A 24,896-nucleotide genomic window follows, 5' to 3' on the forward strand; every position below is an offset into this window, starting at 1 on the left:
TGGAAAAAAAATTGGATCATGGCTTATTATCAAGTACTCCCCATGGGGAACAACATCTATTAATGATGATGTCATCGGTGCCTTCATTATGACATCATAATTAGCCAAGTGGAACACTTGATCTGATCAGTTTGAAATTTATTGAGCGGGATCTACACAAAATTGTATGTCAGAATTAAATTGATGACGTCATCGGTCATTTGGTTCGGCATCCATATTGGACTAAAAATGAAAACCTTCAAAAATCTTCTTTTCAAGAATGGCATACTAGATCTATGCAAAACTCCACACACTTGATCTATTAGCCTTGGAGAATGAAATTTCAAAATGATTAAGTCATAGGTCACACGGTCTGGTAGCAATATTGGATTTTATGCAAAACCTGTTCTTTTCTGAAATTATTGTTCTTCTCTGCAAGCACTGAACGGATCGATATGAAATTTTAACCATATGCTCGACTACCCATTGGGATATAGTGTTGAAAAAAAAAACGTCATTAGTCACATAGTTTGGCAGCTATATTGGATTTAAGGAGAATATTCAAAAGATTGTTTCTCTGAAAGTGATTACGCTGTCAATGTGAAATTTTACAAATATCATCTCACACCATTGCTGCATATAATATGAAAATGGTGATGTCATAGGTCACATGGTTTGGCAGCCAGCCATCTTGGATAGAAAAACGAAACTTCAGACACATAATTGGCTACCCAATCATAGGCAGAGTGTAAATTTTTGATATCACAGGTCACATGAAGAAGAAGAAGAAGAAGCACCACCTTTGGAGGCCATTTTTCCCCGCAGAGCAGGGGTTGGCCTTTTTCAGGCACCGTGGTCCCTTTTTTGAAGCAATGTTTAATGGTCTGGATGCCCTTCTTGCCGCCAACCCTGTTAGTCGCCCCTTGCGACACGCAGGGAATTGCCAGTGAACTGGTACTCAATTTGCCGACCTCAGAAGGATGACAGGCCGAGTCAACCCCCCTGGTGTTAATTCAGCGATTGACCAGGATTCAAACCCAGGATTCAAACCCAGGATCCTAGGATCCCAAACCAGCACCCTAACTGCTAAGCCAACACCAGGCTTTCAGGCCAGGTCACATGGTTGGAAGATTTTTCTGGTTGGATGGTTGGAACGAAAACCAAAGGTTTGGTGGCGTTCAGCATTTAAAAGGGTAAAGGCTGAACAAACAATGCTGGGTAGGCAATGGCAAACCACCCAGTATAAACCTAGCCAGGAAACTGCTATGGCAGCATTCAATGCTCCATAAAGTGTATGGTACATCAAAATCAATTAAGAATGTGAGTATGTGAGTACATGCTATATGTGTGCGTACATATGAGTACATATGTGAGTCATAAAGGTGTGAGTATGTGAGTATGTGAGTATGTGAGTATGTGAGTATGTCAATAAAGTACATGCTATTAGGAACGTGTTTTTATCTGTAGGGTATGTCTTATTAGAATGTGCGTACGTTTATAGAGTACGTACAATTGGAATGTGAGTACGTCTATAAAACACATATGATTGGAATGTGAATCGATACAATAAAACCGAAAAGATCTGTTTGTGTGCTGCATGAACATAGATCTACGTCATCAATACACCACACAAACACAGCAGCTAACAAACACCACACAAAATACACCACACAAACATGTCTGCAGTCTCTGATTGCTCTTTATTGTTTGCATATATAACATGCAGGTAGCCACTTAGCATCACGTGATAACTTTACTGTGTAATGTACCCTTCAGGAAGCAGGTGCTGTTGCTCCAAGAGGAACACCACCGATAGATCTGGGAGAGCTGGACGAATTTGCATTGCGGCCTGCACCACAGGGAGTCACCATAATGTGCCGCATAATACGGGACAAAAAGGGCATGGACAGGGGAATGTATCCCACATACTTCATGCACTTGGAACGCCAAGATGGGAGGAAGGTAGGTTACTTTGCTAGTTTGGGATACTTAATTTGTTGGAGATGTTCAACCGGTGCACTCGCTTTTGATGTGTCTCGTCAAAGTTATATTCTTCAGCTCGCTATAAGTCCTGTTCAAATAGTTATTCGTAGGTAGAGAAGTGCACCAAAAATGCACCAACCATTGGATGGGACATTAAGCTGGATACCCATCTCCAAGTATTGATTTGATGACAGACATTAAAAATCGCAAGTGTCTTTCAACACAGAATATAATAATTATCACTGATACCTCGACCAAATGCTAAACTCCTGCCGAAACCTACATCAGTGGCATGGCCATGGTCCCAGCAATGATTCAACCAGCGTCAAGGTGCAACATATGTGTGGGTGGATGGATTTGGTAGTGGAGATCAGCATTTGATGACCTGGATGTACAGTGCTTTCAGAAAGTATTCACACCCCTTGACTTTTTCACATTTTCTTATGTTACAGCCTGAATTTAAAATGCATTAAATTGAGAATTTTTTTGTCACTGATCTACACATATTACGCCATAATGTCAAAGTGGATTTTTTTTTTAGAATATATTTTTACATATTAATTAAAAAATGAAATACATACATATCTAATTTACATAAGTATTCAACCGCCTGAGTTAATACTTCGTAGAAGCACCTTTGGCAGCGATTAAAGCTTTGAGTCTTATTGGGTTTGTCTGTATCAGCTTTACACATCTGGATTTGGGGAGTTTCTCCCATTCTTCCTTGCAGAGTCTTCCGGATTATTTGTAGTTAATCAGCCTAATCAACTCAGGAGGTCATGATTATCATCTAGTCATATCACTTTCCACATCAGAAAACAGAAAGCCCCAGAAGAACTCCACAAAAAAAAACATGCCTCACACCCACGCACACACATACATACACACACACACACACACACACACACACACACACACACACACACACACACACACACACACACACACACACACACACACGCAACTCTTCCATTTATAGCATTACATTAAATAAAAAGGTGCATAAACCGATGCCCTCAATTACAGACCTTCAGCTTGCTTCCATTCATCAGCAAGATCATGGAATCCAGTGGCAGAAAATCATTCCTTTTCACCAACAACCTCATCTTAGATCATCAATTTGGATTCAGATCTGGTCACTCTACCTTGGACATGCTGCTTCCACTCGCCCAACAGTGGATGGAGGCCCTCAATGTCAGACATGAGGTCATGGCCATCTCTATGCATATCTCAAGCTTTCAATACAGTCTGGCATTCCGCCTTTTTCTCCAAACTCTCTGCCTATGACATCCAAGGCCAACTCAACTCTTGGGTTACGAACTTCTTCTACTCCCAAAGCCAACGTGCGAATCTCAATGGAATTCTTTCATCTCTTCTCCCTGTCAAGGCTGGAATTCCCAAAGGTAGTGTTCTTGACCAAATCTTATTCCAAATCTTCATCTTATTCCATTTTTTTAGGTGTTTCTTCACCATTGAGTGACAGGGCCAAAAACGATGTATAACACGATATTTCAAAACGTTGTGGATGGGTTATGACAAAACTAGGTGGATGAGCTGGATAAGTGACAAGCACAAGCTGATTAGATTTTGGTTCAGATCTGCATCCAGATCTGACCTATCAGTAGGATACAAAACAAACAGTTCAGCCTGGCGGAGGTATACTCTCTACCGAGTGCTGTTCTAGTTCACACCTGTGGAACCAACTTCCACATTCTCCTCAATCTCATTCCTCCCACCAACTCTTCAAGACAGCTCTTCACCAATATCTCAGATTATACCCCATCCAAAACCATAATCTTTTGTACCCCCATTAAACCACCCCCACCAACCAACCCCCCAAATTCACATTCTTTCCTTCTTGAGACTTTGCTTCTGTATCCATCTTGTCCACCACCTGCATCCTCCCCTACCCCATATTCTCTACACGCATCTCTTGTTTGTCCGTCTCCATCTATTTTGTCCCTCGGCCTGACGTTGGCATCCCCCTCTCTCTTTCTGATGTTCCTTTTGTTCTGTTGTGTCGTGATAGGTCCTGTGCTCTTGCTCTACCAAGAACCTTGATTTTGTCAAAAAAATGTCGAAATCTCCTTGGCTATGAATTACAGATGTTGGGTGTGTATGCATGCATGTATGTAATCCGACAGAATGGTGAAGAGATGGCATGCATAACTTTGAGCAGTTGTGCCTTCATTTGATTCCTGAATCGACGAGAAACCATCGTATTGGTGCTTTCCAGGCAGTGTGTTGCATCATAAAACGTGCCAGTCCTCAGATAGACATTAAGCTGGGTGTCCCATCTGCTACTGTGTGTTAGTGGACGTTGAAGATCCCAAGGTGCATTTCGTGAAGAGTAGATGAGTTATAGGCAGTACACTGGCCAAAGTCTTGCCAAAACTATGGGGAGCAAGAGCAAGTGGATTTGTCTTCTCAGACATTCCTTTGCACAGGGGTCCAATGCTTGCTTTCCGTGGTTGCTATGTGAGCTACAGATCCTACAGTATATATAAATTCACACATTCTGGTGTATACATGTCACATCTTTACTGTAGAATATATATTGTCGAGTTTTATTTCAGATAATAATATTCTGGTAGTATTTGTTCATAACGGAATTGAAACACCCTCTGCTCCCCCAAACATGCTCACTTTCCAGACCTATAAATCCGAATTTATGGGAAGAGTTGCTTTCCATCCATTAGCTAATGATACTCTTAAAGTGTTGATTTATTATCAAAAGTTGATCTGGTGAATAATTAATACTGGATTATTTACTGTCGCCTGATTGTCTGTGTTACAGTGTTATAGTCTATGCACCTCTCATTTGGGTAATTTCTTTCTTAACCTCTAAAATCATTCCATTGTGAGTGTCTACAAAACAATTTTTCTCAATTGAATCTCATGTTATGTTGGTTAAGAGTAAAATTAGTGCATCACAAAATTCAATTTTGACATCCCAGAAGACATCTCTGATGAGATTGTCCTCTGAATAATGCATGTGTGTGTGTATATATATACAGTCACGTGAAAAAGTAAGTACACCCCATGTAAAGTTTTGACTTTTTCAACATATTTCAACATACAGCTATTTGATCTTCATTTCAACAATATTGATAGATAAAGGTGATATAATATAACAAATATCATGAAACATTTACATTTTGTAGTCCATTGTATAATTTAAATAAACATAAATGCAAATTTTGCATTTGGAAAAAGTAAGTACACCCCTGGTTCTAATAGGTGGTATTGCCCCCTTTGGCAGAAACAACCTCAAGTAGGCGTTTCTTATAACTGTCTACCAGTCTCTGACATCGACTGGGAGAAATTTTTGCCCACTCCTCCATGCAGAATTATTTCAGCTGTGCGATGTTTGAGGGGTTTCTTGCATGCACAGCTCGTTTCAAATCCCCCCACAACATCTCGATGGGATTTATATCCAGGCTTTGACTTGGCCATTCCACAACCCTCCATTTCTTTATTTTCAGCCATTCCTTGGTGGATTTACTGGTATGTTTAGGATCATTGTCATGTTGCAAGGTCCACCTTCGGTTGAGCTTCAACTTTCCGAACAGATGGCCTCACATTATCCTCAAGCACCCTCTGGTACAATGAAGAATTCATAGTGGATTCTATGATGGTGAGCTGCCCAGGCCCTGATGCAGCAAAGCTGCCCCAAACCATAATATTACGACCACCATGCTTTACAGTTGGTATCAGGTTCTTGTGGTCAAATGCTGTCTTTGGTTTTTGCCAAACATGTCTTCTGGTACTGTGGCCAAATAGCTTTACCTCTGACTCATCTGTCCAGAGCACATTGTTCCAGAAGTGCTGGTCTTTGCCGATGTGTTCATTGGCAAACTTTTTTTTTTTTTTTTTTTTTTTTTGTATACTGAATCGAGGCTTGTGAAAGAGCTAACATTTACTTCACAAACAAATCAACCAGACAAGCAAAATATACAAAAAGAGGGAGCGGAAGACAAGATGGGGAGAGAAGGGGAAGCACACAAACACAACATCCGAGAGCAGGGAGATGTGTGGAATGGAGAGGGCCTGGGGGTAGGGGGCATGGGAAGGGGGGGGGGGGGGGAGAGGGAGAAGTATAAAACAGAAGGACACCAAGGACTTCCTGGACAGAAGTTGGTATTTCAAAAAAGTGGAATTGGGGTGAAATTAGCGGGGGTAGAAAAGATCAAGGTTTTGGATGGGGGAAGATAAGAGATGGTGGTGAACAGCTGTTTTAAAGACTTGGAGGGTGGAGTGGGATTGAAGAGAGTGAGGGAGTTTGTTCCAGAGGTGGGAGAAAAGAGGAATGAAGGGGTGAAGGTGAGCAGAGAGTCTTGATTTTGGCAGTTTAATCATAAGAGGGTTGCAGGCAGATCTTGTGCGACCTGTAGGAATATTTGCGGGACAGAGCCCAGAGAGAGCTGGGGGGGCAAGGCCAGAGAGGAGTCGGTAGAAGACAGAAAGACCACCAACCTGCCTGCGGTGAGTGAGTGAGAGGCCCTTGGAGTTAGCTTCATCGCGGGAGATTCCAATGATTCTGAATGCTTTGGTTTCAACAGCGTGAAGGCGAGCTAGGTGTGAGGCAGGAGCACCAGCCCAGAGGGGAGAGCAGTATTCCATTGAGCTGCGGATGAAAGTCTTGTATGTGGTGAGGAGCTCAGGTGTGCCAAGGAAGGACTTCGCACGACGGAGGATGCCCAGTCGGCAACTGGCTTTGGAGGCCAGATTTGAAATGTGGTTTTCCCAGGAAAGATCATGGCAGATAGTGAGACCCAAAAGCTTGAGTGACAGAACTTCTTGGAGAGGATTATTCAGAAAGTGGATGGGAGGGTTGTCCAGTCGGTCTTTTCGGAGAGACATCGTAAGAGTGTGAGATTTGTCAGGATTGAAAGACATGTTCCACTTGTTTGCCCAGTCTGTGATTTTTTCAAGGTCTGCAGAGAGTGAGGAGGCTGCAGACTGCCGATCTGAGGGATGAAAAATGGAGCGACAGAGAGTAGAGTCGTCAGCAAAGAGATAGAGAGGATTTTCAAGAGAGTCAGAGAGATCATTGATGAAGACCAGAAAAAGCACAGGGCCCAGAACACTGCCTTGGGGAACTCCAGCCTGAACAGGAAGAGGAGATGAGAGAAACCCATTCAGGGCCACACGTTGACTACGACGAGAGAGGAAGTCCGCCAGATTTCAAAAACTTTAGTCTTGCCCTGATGTTATTTCTGAACAGCAAAGGTTTCCTCCTTGCACACATCCCATGTAGATCAAATTTGTGCAGCCTCTTTCTAATGGTAGACTTGTGCACTTTGACATCAACAGTGGCAAGAGCTACCTGTAGGTCCCGTGATGACATTCTGGGGTTCTTAGAGACTTCTTTCAGCATCTTGTGGTCTGCTCTCAGGCTGAACTTGCTGGGGCAGCCTGGCCTGAACAAGTTGGCAGTTGTTTGCAATCTTCTCCACTTGTAGATGATCTTCCGGACAGTCGAATGATCGATTTCAAATTGTTTGGAGATCATTTTAAATCCCTTCCCAGTCTCGTAGGCATCTATAACCTTCTTTCTGAAGGCCTCAGAGAGCTCTTTTGATCAAGGCATGGTGACGCTGCACACTTTAACAACAAAGAGCAAACCAAACTAAATGTCTGAGGTTTAAATAAGACATGTTCCTCCAAGATCCTCTTTGATGATGTTCTAATGATTTGTACCTGAGCTGGTGCAACTGATTCAAATTTTAGGTATTTGAAGTGGTGATAAATGTAGGGGTGTGCTTACTTTTTCCACATGTGAAATTTGCATTTATGTTTATTTAAATTATACAATGGATTACAAAATGTAAATGTTTCATGATATTTGTTATGTTATATCACCTTTATCTATCAATATTGTTGAAATGAAGATCAAATAGTTGTATGTTGAAATATGTTGAAAAAGTCAAAACTTTATGTGGGGTGTACTTACTTTTTCATGTGACTGTATATATATATATATATATATATATATTATATATATATATATATATATATATATATATATATATATACGTATATATATATATATATATATATATATATATATATATATATATATATATATATATATATATATATATATATCTATCTATATATATATATATATATATCTATATATATATATATATATCTATATATATTATATATATATATATATATATATATATATATATATATATATGTATATATATATATATATATGTATATATATATATATATATGTATATATATATATATGTATATATATATATATATATATATATATATATATATATATATATATATATATATATATATATATATATATATATATATAAAATAATATTATATATATATATATATATATATATATATATATATATATATTGTTACGGATCTCGGGGATCGGCGCTCCCCTTATCAAGGGGGGATTAATCCCCTTGTCCTTTAAGCTGGCCGTCCCGAGTCCTGGAGCTATGATGTCACTTCCGGTCGGCGCTGAATAAGGTGGTAGGCCGAATTGTTCCTATTACCTAATTACCAGTGCCTTCCGGGAAGCGGGAAATGAGCCCCGCCCGAGCCGCGGCGTTAGTGGACATGCCGAGCGAAGTGAGCCACGACTCAGGCCGTTAACAATGACTAACCCGATTCTGAGCGGTTCCGAATCGTGCCACAGGTACTCAATTGAAAGAAAGGACGGATGCGATCGGATTAGGGAAAACCAAGAAAGAACAAGGTAATTTATTTACAAACCAAAAAGAAGAGGAAAGGAAAGAATGTACAGGAAGAAGGAGAAGAAGCAGGACACAGGCCAGGCTTAACTACACAGTCTTAACTTACAACCACAGACAAACATACGCACTCACACGGGGATTGTAGGTGGTAGGGTGGAAGGTCCAGGTGGATGGTCCAGGCGATGGGGTCTAGGCTCCGGTCCCGCGGGCGAAACCCGGCAGGCAGCTCCGCGCGTAGTTGGAACGTGACCGGGCCTTACATATGGCGAGGGGGGGTGGGGGGGGGGGGAGGCTGGTGTCCTTCAGCGTACATAATAATTGTATGGCTGTGCCAAACGCACCCACTCCAAGGTTCTCTTACAGCATCAGCGAGTGAGTCCTTTCGCAATGTGCGCTCCTGGATCAGTCCCGTTACAGGAGGTTCTTCTGCGCAGTACCATAGAAAGCAGTCCTTCAATAAAGCGCCTTTCCCAATAGTCCCTTTTCATGAGCGCCGCTGAATGAGTCCTTTACGATCAGACGTCTCCGCGCAGTCCTCCAGTAGAAGTCCGTAAAAGGGCTTTGCGCTCGTGCTTTTATAACACGCGCCAAGATCACTCCGTGCTCCACAAAGGCCATGCCCATCAGTGATCTTGCCTCAGCCCTGGTTGGCTGGTGGGGGCTTACCGGCCACGCCTTTGATGGCTAGTTGACAGGCCACACCTTGTTCTTGGCGTCCCGCCCCCTACTTCCTCGAGCCGACCGCATGGTCAATGGCGGCGCCTGAGTGAATGCTAACAAAGGCGCGGACACATAATAATGAAATAACTGGAATTTCTATGGTGACGTACGTGTTGCTGTGGCCTAACTAAGGGTGCTGCCTTTAACCTTTAATGTCATGGGATATTTACAAGTAATTATTTATTTACAACAAATGTGGGTTCTAAAACCGCAACAATATATATATATTGCAATGTGTTGCAATGTGTTGCAATCAGTCAGATATTCCTATTAAGTGCATAAGTTGTACTTCAAGAGAATTTTGAAAGAAGAAGATTTATTGCTAAATGGGCCCAGCCCAGCCGAGGTGGCCTCAACCGGCCTCGCGACCTTGCCTATAACCTTCCCGGGGCCCGTCCCGACATTTTTTGTTTCAGAGGTTTCGTCCTATCTTTCACCGTTCAGGAGATTAGCGTGTGCACCCAAACAAACAAACAAACAAAAACTTTATTTTATACTAGCCGAAAGCACCTGGCGCTGCCTGGGTTCTTTTTGAATGAATTTACTACTATAATTCAGCTTTGACTCGCGGCCGTAGAAGATTGACTACGATAATTCAGCTCAGCTTTTAATTGCAAAATGGGCCCAGCCCGGCTGAAGTGGCCTCGGCCGGCTTCGCCACCTAGCCTATAACCTTCCCGGGGCCCGTCCCAACATTTTTAGTTCTTTTTGAATGAATTTACTACTATAATTCAGCTTTTACTCACGGCCGTAGAAGATTGACTACTATAATTCAGCTCAGCTTTTAATTGCGAAATGGGCCCAGCCCGGCCGAGGCGGCCTCAACCAGCCTCGCCACCTAGCCTATAACCTTCCCGGGGCCCGTCCCAACATTTTTTGTTTCAGAGGTTTCCTCCTATCTTTCACCGTTCAAGAGATTAGCGCATGCAGACAAACAAACAAACAAACAAACAAAAACTTTCTTTTATATATATTATTATTATACAATATATGCATGAGAACAGTTTATGTGTGATCTCCATACAATCAGTCGATGAGAACTTCAAAATAGTGTGATCAAATGATATTTCACTACATTGAGGGAATTTCCTCTGTAGTTAATTCCTCTCAAATGATAAGTAATGCAAAAGATTTTCAATTATGTCAATAATCACCATCTTGTTCACTTCCTGTGTCCTCCACGTGCTCTCATTCTTCCCCATCACTTCAAGTCCCTTGTCCTCCTCTATTTTGTCTGTAAACCCTGCCGTTGGTGTGTTCCCTTGCCCCCTCTTCCAACTGTGATTTACCTCAGCCACCCCTGTTTGTCTGTCTGTCTGTGAGCAGGATATCTCAAAATGTTATGGACGGATTCAGACGTAACTTACTGGATGCAAGTTGGGTGTGCGACGGGGACAAATTGATTCGATGTGGTGAAGATCCAAATCCGGATCCGAGATCTTTAAAAAAAAAATTTTCTTCCCCATTTAGTGGTGAAGACGCCACACCATACCGACCAATAGAGACAAAAAACGATATAAAGCATGATATTTCAAAACGTTCTGGACTGATCCGGGCAAAACCTGGTAGATAAGTTGAGGAAGTAAAAAGAACAAGCAGATTAGATTTTGGTTAAGCTCCGGATGCATATCCGGCCCATTAGTGGGATACAAATGATTTTGTGAAATGCATAGACTTAACCTTTTAATCCCACAGGTTTATTTGATGTCTATTTTAGTGAAGTAAGGCATTACCATGAAAAGCGGATTGCCTCAAATATTTGCGCTTCATTTTCTTCATGCCTGGCACTCGCTTGTTAACAACCAAGATCAAACAATACCTTAAAAAAAAAAAGTAGATTTTATCTGGCCATAATTTTAATTCTCATGCTGGATTTCTGCTTGGAAGGTAGATGCAGAGCACTGATCATATTTCCAGATAACTGTTTCAGCAATGCCATCTCTTTTAAACAGAAAATAGTGCCTATTAAGTGAGATGTTTCTCCTCGTGCACCCATAACGTGAGCATGAAATAAAAATTAAATTTTTCTCATTTCAGATTTTCTTATTGTCTGGCCGAAAAAGAAAAAGAAGCAAAACTTCAAACTACTTGATTGCAACAGATCCAGTGGACCTCTCACGAGATGGAGATAGCTTTGTGGGCAAACTGCGGTGTGTACACATGCTATTGTGCTCCTAATCTATATGCTTATATATAAACCACAGTGTGTATTTGTCTGTCCCCCTTCATGAGGCCGATTTGATTATGGTTTTAAAGGCCAATCTTTTAACATGACTGTGTGTTCACTACGGTATATTTTTGAGGATAAAAAAACTCGAAAAACATTTTCAATAAAAGTGATTATGTCTCTTCTATTGGAATTGTAGACGGTGACTTGCAAACTGAGCTTCAAGGGTGATGTACAGCAGCGTTTGTTTTTTTTTAATAAGAACAATGCATACAAGGCGCAGGGAGGTGAAATTCACTGCACATGATGAGCAACGCTCACAGTGTAAAGCAAGTGTTTATTTACATCCTTAGGATGTCCAATGAATAAAGAAGATATAAGCACACCTGACACTTAGCCGAGGCTTCATACTTGGGCAAACTCACAGGGCTGCACCGCCCGCCATTTTGAGGGGCTTTTATACTAGTATTAATATATTGTGCTGTTGGAAGGGCTCCTATTACAGCCACCAGTTGATGCTTTCTGTTATCAACCGTGGTTTAATCTGGCTCACCAACTAGTTGTCTTTACTTGGAAACATTTCAAACTGTCGTCTTATTGAGAGGTGGATGCAGCTCCTTTCTTAACTTGGCGAGATTTTAAAAACAAGTGAACAGAAACAAGTCCCCCTGTGCTGTCTTTCCCTCGCGGTCCCCCTGTGCTGTCTTTCCCTCGCGGTCCCCCTGTGCTGTCTTTCCCTCGTGGTCCCCCCGTACTGTCTTTCCCTCGTGGTCCCCCTGTGCTGTCTTTCCCTCGCGGTCCCCCTGTGCTGTCTTTCCCTCGTGGTCCCCCTGTGCTGTCTTTCCCTCGCGGTCCCCCTGTGCTGTCTTTCCCTCGTGGTCCCCCTGTGCTGTCTTTCCCTCGTGGTCCCCCTGTACTGTCTTTCCCTCGCGGTCCCCCTGTGCTGTCTTTCCCTCGTGGTCCCCCTGTGCTGTCCTTCCCTCGTGGTCCCCCTGTGCTGTCTTTCCCTCGCGGTCCCCCTGTGCTGTCTTTCCCTCGCGGTCCCCCTGTGCTGTCTTTCCCTCGCGGTTGTCAGCTCTTTCACGAGCCTCGATTCAGTATACAAAAAAAAACAAAAAAACAGTTGAAGAACCACACTTAATCATGGATTCTATACATCCCAATTTCTATCTCACTTCTCAATACTGTTCAAGTTAAATATTGAGATTCTTTTCTCTTCATAGTTTCATAAGATTCTTGCAAAATGCCAAATGAGAGATTTATCAAAGCACCAATCTTCTTGATTGGCCACCTTGCTTCCTTAAGACTCCCCGAGGTCTTGAAGTACCATGGAGACCCAATGATGCTTGTATCAGTGGGTAACATAAAGCAGATCAGATCTTTCTTCCCATCACTTGTAGTGATTATGGAATCGATTAGGTTTTATTCGTTTATTGCAATATTTTCAAAAACAGACACTTAAGTGCCCCGAATCAATGTTTTTTTGTTACACACGAAGTCCACAATTTTTTATTTGATGTACCATACTTTTTACTGAGCATTGTTGCTACCAAGGCAGTTTCTTTGCAAGGATTATGCTGGGTGATTTGTTATTGCCTTCCCAGAAGGTCTGCTATACACATTCATTATTCAGAGGACAATCCCATCAGAGATGTCCAACAGGATGGCACAGAGGTAGCGCACTTGCCTTTGAGCTGCTTAGTCCGAATTTGTTCCATCGCAGAGTGTTCCATCAATGAGAGTGTCATTCTTCTCATCGACACTATTCTGGGGACCTGTCTGCTAGTATTATCGACATGAAAGATATCCCATACTGTCTTTCGCTAAGAGTAGGCAATTGGCACTGGCACCCTGGCCAAAATACAAATACTTGCCCCAATGTGGAGGACACGACCTCAGCACCACAGCTACACCTCAGTGATGATGCCACCAGTGGACTGACTTCGTCATTGAATCTGGCCAGTCCAATATGCATTTGCGAAACATCTAGGGTGTTAATTTGGAAAATCACATTATTATCGAAGGATCTTTTTAAAAGGATCTTTCTTGAAATGACATTAACTAGAACAGCACTCAGCGGAGTGCATACCTCCTCCAGGTGAACAGTTTACGTTGTGTATCCCAGAGTAGACCAGAAAATCACAATACAGAATCACATTGAATCAAAAGCATCCGTCTACAACTTTTTGAGATATTCTGCTATATGTTGGTTTTAGCCCTATCACTCAATGGTGAAACATCATTTTAAAATTAAATACTTCTCATATCCGAATCCATATTCAGATCTTCACCAAAATCAAATCGAATCGTCCGTGTCACACAACCAACCTGTCCACCAAGTTTCGTCCAAATCCGTCGACACTTTTTGAGATATCCTGCCATATGTCGTTTTTGGCCCCATCTCCCAATGGTGAAGAATCACTTTAAAAATTCTACCAGCTGGATCCAAATCCGGATCTTCACCAAAATCGAATCATTTCGTCCTTGTCACATACGCTATATCTCTGCCAAATTTCGTCCGCATCCGTCCACGGGTTTTTGAGATATCTTGTTCACAAACAGACAGACAGGGGTGAAAATATAAGCTACATCCACCTTTGGTGGCGGAGGTAACAAAGGCAAGCTGGAGTTGCAACGGAATTATTTTTCTGGGTTATGTATGGAACTGTTTTTGGCCAAATTTTAACCCTTTACCTTATAATCCCTGTGGAATAGATCAAACCTCATGGGGACGAAGTTCACAATTTTTGACAATGGTCTGAGCCTGGACAAGTTTGGACCTTCAAAAAAGAAGGAGCTGCGGCAGGAGCTGGCTGCCATTTACTACGTGAGTCATCCAAGTTTTCTTTTGACGATTGTGCATCTTATTATTTCCACCACCGATTCGCACCCAGTTAATTTTAACATCATTTTTTCCAATGGCTGTTCCACTGACAAATGGTTGCACGGATACAATCAGAAATTGATGATAAAAGTTGCTAATTAGTAGATGCTGTGCTATGTGTATACCATTGTTGGGGTGATGATTTTGCAGGAAACGAATGTGTTGGGGTTCAAAGGGCCACGGCGTATGACGATTATTGTCCCAGGAATGACCACAGAGCTTAAGCGTGCACCTGTACGCCCTCAAAATGTAAGTAATTCCATTGGCAACTTTAAACACGAGGTAGCCTTTTACTCAAGCTGATTTAAATTTGAAACCACTGGGTGTCGGAAGCTCATGTGGATCATCGCTATTTATTCGTTCATTGATGCCATTTTATTTGCATTAGCCCTTTAATCGTTGAGCTAATTTCCTTTAAAAGGTTTATAGATTAGAGGATGTAGATGCAACTAACATCAAAAATTTAACAACCGCTGTGTTGTTGTAGGGTGAAAAAAAGAAGGAGAATTTGAAGTGGAGGACAATCTTTGGTGAAGATAAATAACTGCCTAAATTGATACAGCTGTAATTTTGGGGTTTAAATTGGTTTGCCACTTGAATGTGACAAGAGTACATTCACAGCAATAACTACGTTCATTTACGTACTTGATAGACCTTCCCATGTTGTAGAACATATGTAATAGATGTACTGTCGTTGTAGAATGTACTGGGCAATTATATATGTGGGAAAATGGCGTACTTGGTCAGAGTTGCCCAGATAGCTCAGATAGAAGAGCACTGGTATGGTTCACCAGAAGACCTGGGTTCGATTTCTGGTCTGGGTGTGTAATTTTCCCACACATATCAATAAATTATTTATAATCCTGTTCATTTATATAATTGTCTTGCTTATTTCCTCAAATTTGCGGAGTAGATCTGCTTTTACTCTCTGGTTGGAAGTGCCTTTCTTTCTTTAAATATGTATAATATATATATATATATGTATATACAGTCATGTGAAAAAGTAAGTACACCCCATGTAAAGTTTTGACTTTTTCAACATATTTCAACATACAGCTATTTGATCTTCATTTCAACAATATTGATAGATAAAGGTGATATAATATAACAAATATCATGAAACATTTACATTTTGTAGTCCATTGTATAATTTAAATGAACATAAATGCAAATTTCGCATGTGGAAAAAGTAAGTACACCCCTACATTTATCACGACTTCAAATACCTAACATTAGAATCAGGTGCACCAGATCAGGTGCAAATGATTAGAACATCGTCAGAGAGGATCTTGGAGGAACTTGTCTTATTTAAACCTCAGACATTTAGTTTGGTTTGGTCTTTGTTAATGAAGTGTGCGGCGTCACCATGCCAAGATCAAAAGAGCTCTCTGAGACCTTCAGAAAGAAGGTTATAGATGCCGACGAGTCTGGGAAGGGATTTAAAAAGATCTCCAAACAATTTTAAATCAATCATTCGACTGTCTGGAAGATCATCTAAAAGTGGAGAAGATTCCAAACAACTGCCAACTTGTTCAGGCCAGGCCGCCCCAGCAAGTTCAGCCCGAGAGCAGACCGCAAGATGCTGAAAGAAGTCTTTAAAAACCCCAGAATGTCATCACGGGACCTACAGGTCGATCGTGCCACTGCTGATGTCAAAGTGCACGAGTCTACCATTAGAAAGAGGCTGCACAAATTTGATCTACATGGGAGGTGTGCCAGGAGGAAACCTTTGCTGTCCAGAAAGAACACCAGGGCAAGACTAAAGTTTGCCAATGAACACCTTGGCAAAGACCAGCACATCTGGAACAATGTGCTCTGGACAGATGAGTCAAAGGTAGAGCTATTTGGCCACAGTACCAGAAGACATGTTTGGCGAAAACCAAAGACAGCATTTGACCACAATAACCTGATACCAACTGTAAAGCATGGTGGTGGAAATATTATGGTTTGGGGCAGATTTGCTGAATCAGGGACTGGGAAGCTCACCACAATAGAATCCACTATGAATTCTTCATTGTACCAGAGGGTGCAATGAGGATAATTTGAGGCCATCTGTCGGGAAGTTGAAGCTCAACCGAAGGTGAACCTTGCAACATGACAATGGCCATAATCATACCAGTAAATCCACCCAGGAATGGCTGAAAAGAAAGAAATGGAGGGTTTTGGAATGGCCAAGTCAAAGCCTGGATCTAAATCCCATCGAGATGTTGTGGGGGGATTTGAAACGAGCTGTGCATGCAAGAAACCCCTCAAACATCGCACAGCTGGAAGAATTCTGCATGGAGGAGTGGGCAAAAATTTCTCCCAGTCGATGTCAGAGACTGGTAGACAGTCATAAGAAACGCCTACTTGAGGTTGTTTCTGCCAAAGGGGGCAATATCACCTATTAGGGCCAAGGGTGTACTTACTTTTTCCACATGCGAAATTTGCATTTATGTTTATTTAAATTATACAATGGACTACAAAATGTAAATGTTTCATGATATTTGATGTATTATATCACCTTTATCTATCAATATTGTTGAAATGAAGATCAAATAGCTGTATGTTGAAATATGTTGAAAAAGTCAAAACTTTACATGGGGTGTACTTACTTTTTCACATGACTGTATATGTATATATAATAAATAAATGTAAATGTATATATATATATATATATATATATATATATATATATATATATATATATATATATATATATATATATATATATATATACACATACATACATACACACACATACATACACACACACACACACACACACACACACACACACACACACACACACACACACACACACACACACACACACACACACACACACACACACACCTGGTGTTGGCTTAGCGGTTTGGGTGGCGGCTTGGGATCCTAGGATCCAGGGTTTGAATCCTGATCGATCGCTGAATTAACGCCAGGGGGGTTGATGCAGCCTGTCATCCTTCGGAGGTCGGCAAATTGAGTACCAGTTCACTGGTAATTCCCGATGTGTCGCAAGAGGCGACTAACAGGGTTGGCGGCAGGAAGGGCATCCGGCCATAAAACATTGCTTCAAAAAGGGGATCTAAAAAGGCGAGAAATGGCCTCTAAAGGTGTTTCTTCTTCATATATACATACATATATATATATATATATATATATATATATATATATATATATATATATATATATATATATATATATATATGTATATATACACACACACTCACATATCCTTGCTTAGTCTGAGATCAGTGCTTAAAGAATAATACTAAGAAACCTGAATCTGAATGTCAGAGGCAAGTACCACATGACATTTCCCACCTGCCTATAATCACATGACCAAGAGACATTTTTTTATGAATAACTCTTCTTACATCTTTTGATCAGAATTTTGTCAAAACGTGACGTTAATATTGCCTTTGTAACTTTTTCTAAAGATTCATTGAGTGCTGATGTTTTATTTTGGAAAGTTTGTTGCAAGAATCAACATTCCATCGAGTAATGTAGAACATTTTCATGGTGACGATGACAATTATTTCAGACGAGTATTTGCTGTCCTTTTTTTGGTGGAATTAATGTCAAGCTGACTTCACCTAAATTTTCGATCAAAATTTCACTTTGAAATTTGAAATAATAGATTGTCCAATAAGTGTGAAATTAAACAAAGAGAATTAATACAGCATTTGTATGTAGCTAAAGCTGTATATAATCTCAATATGAAACTTGGGTAAGTTTCTCAATTGAATAGGAAACTTTCATTGTGAAGGGAATATAGAATAACTTTAAAGACTTCAAAACTTTGAAATGGTTGCAGTCATAAGGATGTATCTCACATTGAATAAACTTGGTATTTGAGCTGCAGGACATGTTTTTATGCATGCAATGCATCATTAAAAAAAAAAATATTTTGGATCTTTTCTGCCTCTTTGCAACAGGAGAGTGAGTCACTACTGACACGTTGGCAGGGTCGCTCCATGGAGGGCCTTATTGAGTTGCACAATAAGGCTCCGATATGGAATGAGGAAACGCAATCTTACGTCCTAAACTTCCATGGGAGGGTAACCCAGGCATCTGTGAAGAACTTTCAGATTGTACACAGCAGTGATCGTAGGTGGCATAAAAGTGGGACAAAGGGGGGATTTTTCATGGGCAGCAGCCTGGTGATTTTTTGTTTTTAAAAACAATTCTGGCTGCATAATCGGTATTGTGAATGAGCCTATAATGTAACTGTTATTTGAAACATTATATATGATGAACAAACATGAGACCTCTTTATATTACAATACAATACAGTACTTATTATTTTCGATCTTTTCAATGCACTTTGGAGTTATTTCTATTATAGATGCAAAATGGCAGTATTTTGACTTCCTCTTGATGTGATATGATGATGTGATTGATGCTGTGAAGAGAAACAGTTTGAGATGGTTTACTCATGTGTTGAGGAAGGATGAAAGTGACTGGTTGAGAAGAGTGATAGAAATGAATGTAGAAGGAAGTAGAGGACGGGGAAGACAGAGAAAGACTTGGCTAAAGATGGTGGAAGAAGAAATGTGGGCAAGGGGGTTAACAAGGAGAGATGCAGAAAATAGGGCAAAATGGAGAAGATTGTCATGGGGACCGCAAGGCTAACCCCCGCTCTAGCAGGGAAAATGGCCTTAAAATCCATGTTGTTGTTTTGTTGTTTGACTTCCTCTTCCCCTACCCCAGCAGTCTCATTAATCTTTACACATTGCTTCCATCCTCTCCCCAAATTTGCATGCTCTCCAACTTCCTTCCCAACTCCTCCACTCTCTCTCTTTACGCCCTTTCTTTTCTTTCCTCTAAATTTATTTTCTCTTCCTGTAAATAGTACATAGGGTATGGTATTGTTACGGACACGACTTAGATGTTATGATGGGCCGAGCGGAATGGCCGCCGTGTTCGCACAAGTTACCCGATTATACTCGAACGTTGGCCGAGTCGCGCTATGCTAGATCAATTGAGGAAAGGACACAACGGCTGGGTTTAAAATGACACGACACCAGGGGTACGGTTCTCAAGACCTCCGGAGGAGGTTATAATATTGCGGAAGGTTAGATTACAGGGATGAGAGAGACAGCATAGAAAGGTGGGCACTTAAACACGCGTATCTTATTCCCGACAGACCACAGATAAACGGGACAAAACTGACTCACACGGGGATTGATGGCAAGGAGGGGCAGGTATTCGATGGCTCAAGGTGCACCTTGGCTCAGGGGCAAAATCGACCCGGTCCGGTCCAAAGATGCGGGGAGGTCGCTCAGCGCTCGGAGGTCGCGACTTGTCTTTCCAAGCTGGGGGCGCATCTGACGTCACCTCCGTCTTCCTGCGCATGTCCAGCGGGGAGTGACACGCCCTCGGCTCGTTAGCTCCGCCCCAGATGGAATCGGTCCGCCGCTTCTTATTGGGTGCGGGGGGTTACCGGGCTCCGCCCTTGACGAGGAGCTGACAGTGAGCCCCTGCGTGGTAACCCCGTCGGAGCACATGCTCAATGGCGGCTAACCAAGCCGGAGTGAGGACGCACACTCCCCGCGCCGCCGCCGCTCCGCCGCCGCTGTTGTTGTTGTTGGTGTTGTTGTTCCATGAGGAAGAGATGCGGGGAGGTATTGGGAGGTCCTAAACTTACTAATGGTGCCATACAATCACATTCTGGTGCAACGAAGAGTCAGAATTAATGGAAACGAGTCCTTAACTGACATAGACTAAGAATAACTAGCAAGATGTCCTATAGTTGTCTACGTGAGATGTGGTGAACCTGGGCACGACATTTAATGGGGGAAAAAGGGGAAGGTCGGGGCTACAGAGTGTTGTTTACAGACAATGGGACTAGGGAATGGGGGATTGGGGATAGTTGGGGAGTATTGGGGAAATAGGGGAATATTTACAAGCGGATATGGATGGAGGCCAAATCCCATATCCGCAACATTGCACCCTTCTCTACCTCGGGGCGTCCCGACCCGATAAATTTTTACCTACTTTAGTGTGGTACTCAGATGTAGTTCCCTCTACTATTAACTCAACCCTGAGTGCGACAGTTTTACAGATGTTCACAAATGAGTAAATATGTCCCCCTGCAACGTTGCACCCTTCTCCTCACAGAAACACACCCACAGGATAACCGAATCGCGGAAAGAATCCTCAAACTAAACATACAGCCGGTAGGGAGCATTATTTACACAAGACTACACTGATATTTACACTACGATCCAGGACCTGTTTTTGGAGGAACACATGCAGATGTTATGCATAGAGAGAGAGCACGCATGCCAGCATCGATACACCAACCCACGAGTGCCCTGTGGCCTTATGGCCTTTAATAATGTGCAGAGCACCCCATGCAAGCACCAAAAGCACCACCCCATCACACAGTCAGCACCATCCGGTGCACCAATAAAGTGTTCATAGAAATGCACAATTAAGTATCCATGGTCACCGGTGGTGTCGCAGCCGGCCGATGTTCTGCCGCTGGTCTTGCCTTCATGGAGCACTTGGCCTTCTGGCTTCCTTAGAAATAAAGAAAGGCGCCAACCGCGTCCATTTCTAAATTGTGGCCGTCAGGGGGGCCAACTAAAAGTGGTTCACCTGTATGGCATAGGTGCCACGTTGACCCATAGGTCCATCAACGGGTGGTGCTTGCCCGCAAGAGAACTGCGGTCCATGGTGGGCGGCCACAAAAATTGCGGTCCATATGGTGTATCGATCCAGGCAGCAAGCAGCGAAAGTACAGGCCCACAACTGCGGAGCCAGCACCTCTCTCTCCTCTCTCTCTGCCCCAAAGCCAGATCCTCGGAGGTGGGAGACAAAAGAAAAGACAAGTGAGTGAGGTGGTAAGGGCGCAAAAGTGCACGCAATACAAGGTAATGCACACTGGGGGCACATGGGAACCAGGTGAGACAGGTACGTTCCTACCGTACGCCCCCCCCCCCCCCCACCAGGTAACCTACATTGCCCCTCCCTTACCCCTTACTGTATCCACAAAACACAACACTACCCATAAACATCTACTTTACAAATCAACAAACGTCCCTACTGTCTTCCCCATTCCTCCCATAAACCAAATTCGTCTTCTCTCCCTCCTAACCAATCAAATTTGCCATTTCCAACTCTCATCAAAATTTGCCATCACCAATTCATCATCAGTCCCTCCTCGGGAGGGAGAGATGGAATCACCCCAATGTCTCATCCACGTCGTGATGCGTCTCACCAATCCACACAGCAATTCTCATTTCCTGCACACAGAACAAAGAAAACACAGGTGTGGAGTCATCATCATCACCACAGGTAAGTGGCTGCGTATGGTGCGACAGGTTCATCAATCCTAACTATTTCCTAAATGACTTTAACAACTTTACATTACCCGGGGTCTTCCTCCTGCCAAACCATTGGCCCACTTACACTATGGGTTCTAAAAACCAATTCCCATTGACCAAACTGTGGTGCCTCTCAATTTGGGGTCTCACTCCCCCGATTCAACACTCGGTGCTCTCGCACAATTTCCGGGCTGTGACGTGTAGCTCTCCCAGCAGGTCTACCCACCTGCACACCTCCACCACTGTAGTTGCCACCCGAGCTTACCTGCTCCTCACCCTAACCTAACTAACTGGGGAAGGCCCTCTCGCACTCTCACCCCCTCAGTGCCCTCTCTGGCACGGGCTGCCCGATCCACACCCGGGATCCTCAGGCACCCACTGACACTAACGGCTCCCAGAGCCCACCTGCGGCCTCACCTGGCCGACATCCTCACAGTGGTGGAGTGCCCAAACCAACTACACACACTAACAGGCTACACGCCCAGCCATTTCCACAACACTAATGCACCCATCCAAAGACCATTCTTTCACCCGCACCACAGATGCCAATATCCAACCACAATTTACCTATACCCTCTACCTAACACTTACACTACCCGCCCCGGGTACTCGTGAAAGGGGTCCACTCTTCCCCCATCCACACCTTCGCACCATGCACACCACTCCGTACCACTTACTCCAACTCTCTCCACACCACTCATTCCAATACTCCATGTATTCCACACACCTGCACTTGCACACCTGTGCTCACACACCTGGTGCCACCTGCACCCTTCTCTCCCCAAGCGCATTCGCGCTGATCCACAACACTCATTACTCATACACTGCTCCACACACCTGTCCAGCTCTCACACAGCATCATCTCATCTAACTACTCCCTTCTGAAACTTGCGCTTCCCAGTCGTCCCTTTAAACTATTGCGCTCCCACGTCATTATCATCCACTCTAAACTACCTGCGTCCCCACTACAGGTATCAGTCACTAACTAATCTTAACGTTACCTAATGTCATCTTCTAGGGCCCTATCAATATCCTAACCCACCCGGGCTAGTTTTCACTGCCATACACCCCAGAAACTATTGCTCCTTTGCCCCACCATGGGAAGGGTGGCAGGGATGCCACCCTTACCCACCGGGCCCATCGCTCATCAATCCCCCAGTCCTCTGGCACTAATAAGCCCCCCTTATTCAGAGGTACTGGGTCCCGCCTCGGCATCTAAAGCCGAGGCAATCCACGGGGGCGCCTGCTCGCCGGTGTAAGGTCTTATCCGGTCGGCGTGGACGATCCGAGGGAGGGCTCGTGGCCCCATTTTGATCTTAATGACCACGTCACAGATTTGCGACAGGACGACTCCTGGGCCTTGCCAGGGGGAGGTGAGCTTTGGGCACCTTCCCTTCCGCCTCCGGGGATTAAAGAACCAAATCTTCATCCCCGGAGCGTATTGACTCCCCTGGCTCCGGTCGTCGTACCTGCGCTTCATCTTTTCCCCCGCCAGATGGAGTTGGCGGCGGGCGAAGGCATGGACTAGCTCCATGCCTTCCTCTAGGTGACGTGCGTACCCCTCCCTCGGTGGGTTAACCACTGTGTCTGGCACGGGACCGCATAGCAAGTCGGCGGGAGCCCGTAACTCCCGCCCATACATAAGCAACGCTGGACTGCATGCGGTGGCCCCGTGCTGGCTGGTTCGGTAGGCCATAAGCAAATAAGGGAGATGTTCGTCCCAGTCATCCTGACGGGTGGCGGTGAACAGTGCCAGTTGTTGGATTAGAGTTCGGTTAAATCTTTCCACCATCCCGTCAGATTGAGGTCTTAAAGGCGTTGTTCTGGTTTTCCGAATTGACAGGAGACTGCACACATCTTTTAGCAATTTGCTCTCAAAATTTCGTCCCTGGTCGGTGTGCAACTCCTGTGGAATCCCACTCCTGACACCAATTGTTACGGACACGACTTAGATGTTATGATGGGCCGAGCGGAATGGCCGCCGTGTTCGCACAAGTTACCCGATTATACTCGAACGTTGGCCGAGTCGCGCTATGCTAGATCAATTGAGGAAAGGACACAACGGCTGGGTTTAAAATGACACGACACCAGGGGTACGGTTCTCAAGACCTCCGGAGGAGGTTATAATATTGCGGAAGGTTAGATTACAGGGATGAGAGAGACAGCATAGAAAGGTGGGCACTTAAACACGCGTATCTTATTCCCGACAGACCACAGATAAACGGGACAAAACTGACTCACACGGGGATTGATGGCAAGGAGGGGCAGGTATTCGATGGCTCAAGGTGCACCTTGGCTCAGGGGCAAAATCGACCCGGTCCGGTCCAAAGATGCGGGGAGGTCGCTCAGCGCTCGGAGGTCGCGACTTGTCTTTCCAAGCTGGGGGCGCATCTGACGTCACCTCCGTCTTCCTGCGCATGTCCAGCGGGGAGTGACACGCCCTCGGCTCGTTAGCTCCGCCCCAGATGGAATCGGTCCGCCGCTTCTTATTGGGTGCAGGGGGTTACCAGGCTCCGCCCTTGACGAGGAGCTGACAGTGAGCCCCTGCGTGGTAACCCCGTCGGAGCACATGCTCAATGGCGGCTAACCAAGCCGGAGTGAGGACGCACACTCCCCGCGCCGCCGCCGCTCCGCCGCCGCTGTTGTTGTTGTTGGTGTTGTTGTTCCATGAGGAAGAGATGCGGGGAGGTATTGGGAGGTCCTAAACTTACTAATGGTGCCATACAATCACATTCTGGTGCAACGAAGAGTCAGAATTAATGGAAACGAGTCCTTAACTGACATAGACTAAGAATAACTAGCAAGATGTCCTATAGTTGTCTACGTGAGATGTGGTGAACCTGGGCACGACATTTAATGGGGGAAAAAGGGGAAGGTCGGGGCTACAGAGTGTTGTTTACAGACAATGGGACTAGGGAATGGGGGATTGGGGATAGTTGGGGAGTATTGGGGAAATAGGGGAATATTTACAAGCGGATATGGATGGAGGCCAAATCCCATATCCGCAACATTGCACCCTTCTCTACCTCGGGGCGTCCCGACCCGATAAATTTTTACCTACTTTAGTGTGGTACTCAGATGTAGTTCCCTCTACTATTAACTCAACC

The 24,896-nt window shown here is 43.7% G+C and overlaps 1 protein-coding gene across 1 annotated transcript in view; it reads left to right on the top strand.

Moving 5' to 3' along the window:
• Positions 1-1,315: 1,315 nt before the first annotated feature.
• Positions 1,316-24,896, top strand: part of LOC137428629 (tubby protein homolog) — a 37,196-nt gene continuing 13,615 nt past the window's right edge. The window contains exons 1-6 of the mRNA XM_078768874.1: positions 1,316-1,348; positions 1,756-1,941; positions 11,460-11,572; positions 14,305-14,416; positions 14,624-14,722; positions 18,394-18,565. Coding sequence (XP_078625000.1) covers positions 1,316-1,348; positions 1,756-1,941; positions 11,460-11,572; positions 14,305-14,416; positions 14,624-14,722; positions 18,394-18,565 — 715 coding nt within the window. The remainder of the gene's footprint in view (positions 1,349-1,755; positions 1,942-11,459; positions 11,573-14,304; positions 14,417-14,623; positions 14,723-18,393; positions 18,566-24,896) is intronic.

The sequence above is a fragment of the Myxine glutinosa genome, chromosome 1 (genome assembly GCF_964187855.1).
Source record: "Myxine glutinosa chromosome 1, kmMyxGlut1.1, whole genome shotgun sequence".
NCBI classification, from domain to species: domain Eukaryota; kingdom Metazoa; phylum Chordata; class Myxini; order Myxiniformes; family Myxinidae; genus Myxine; species Myxine glutinosa.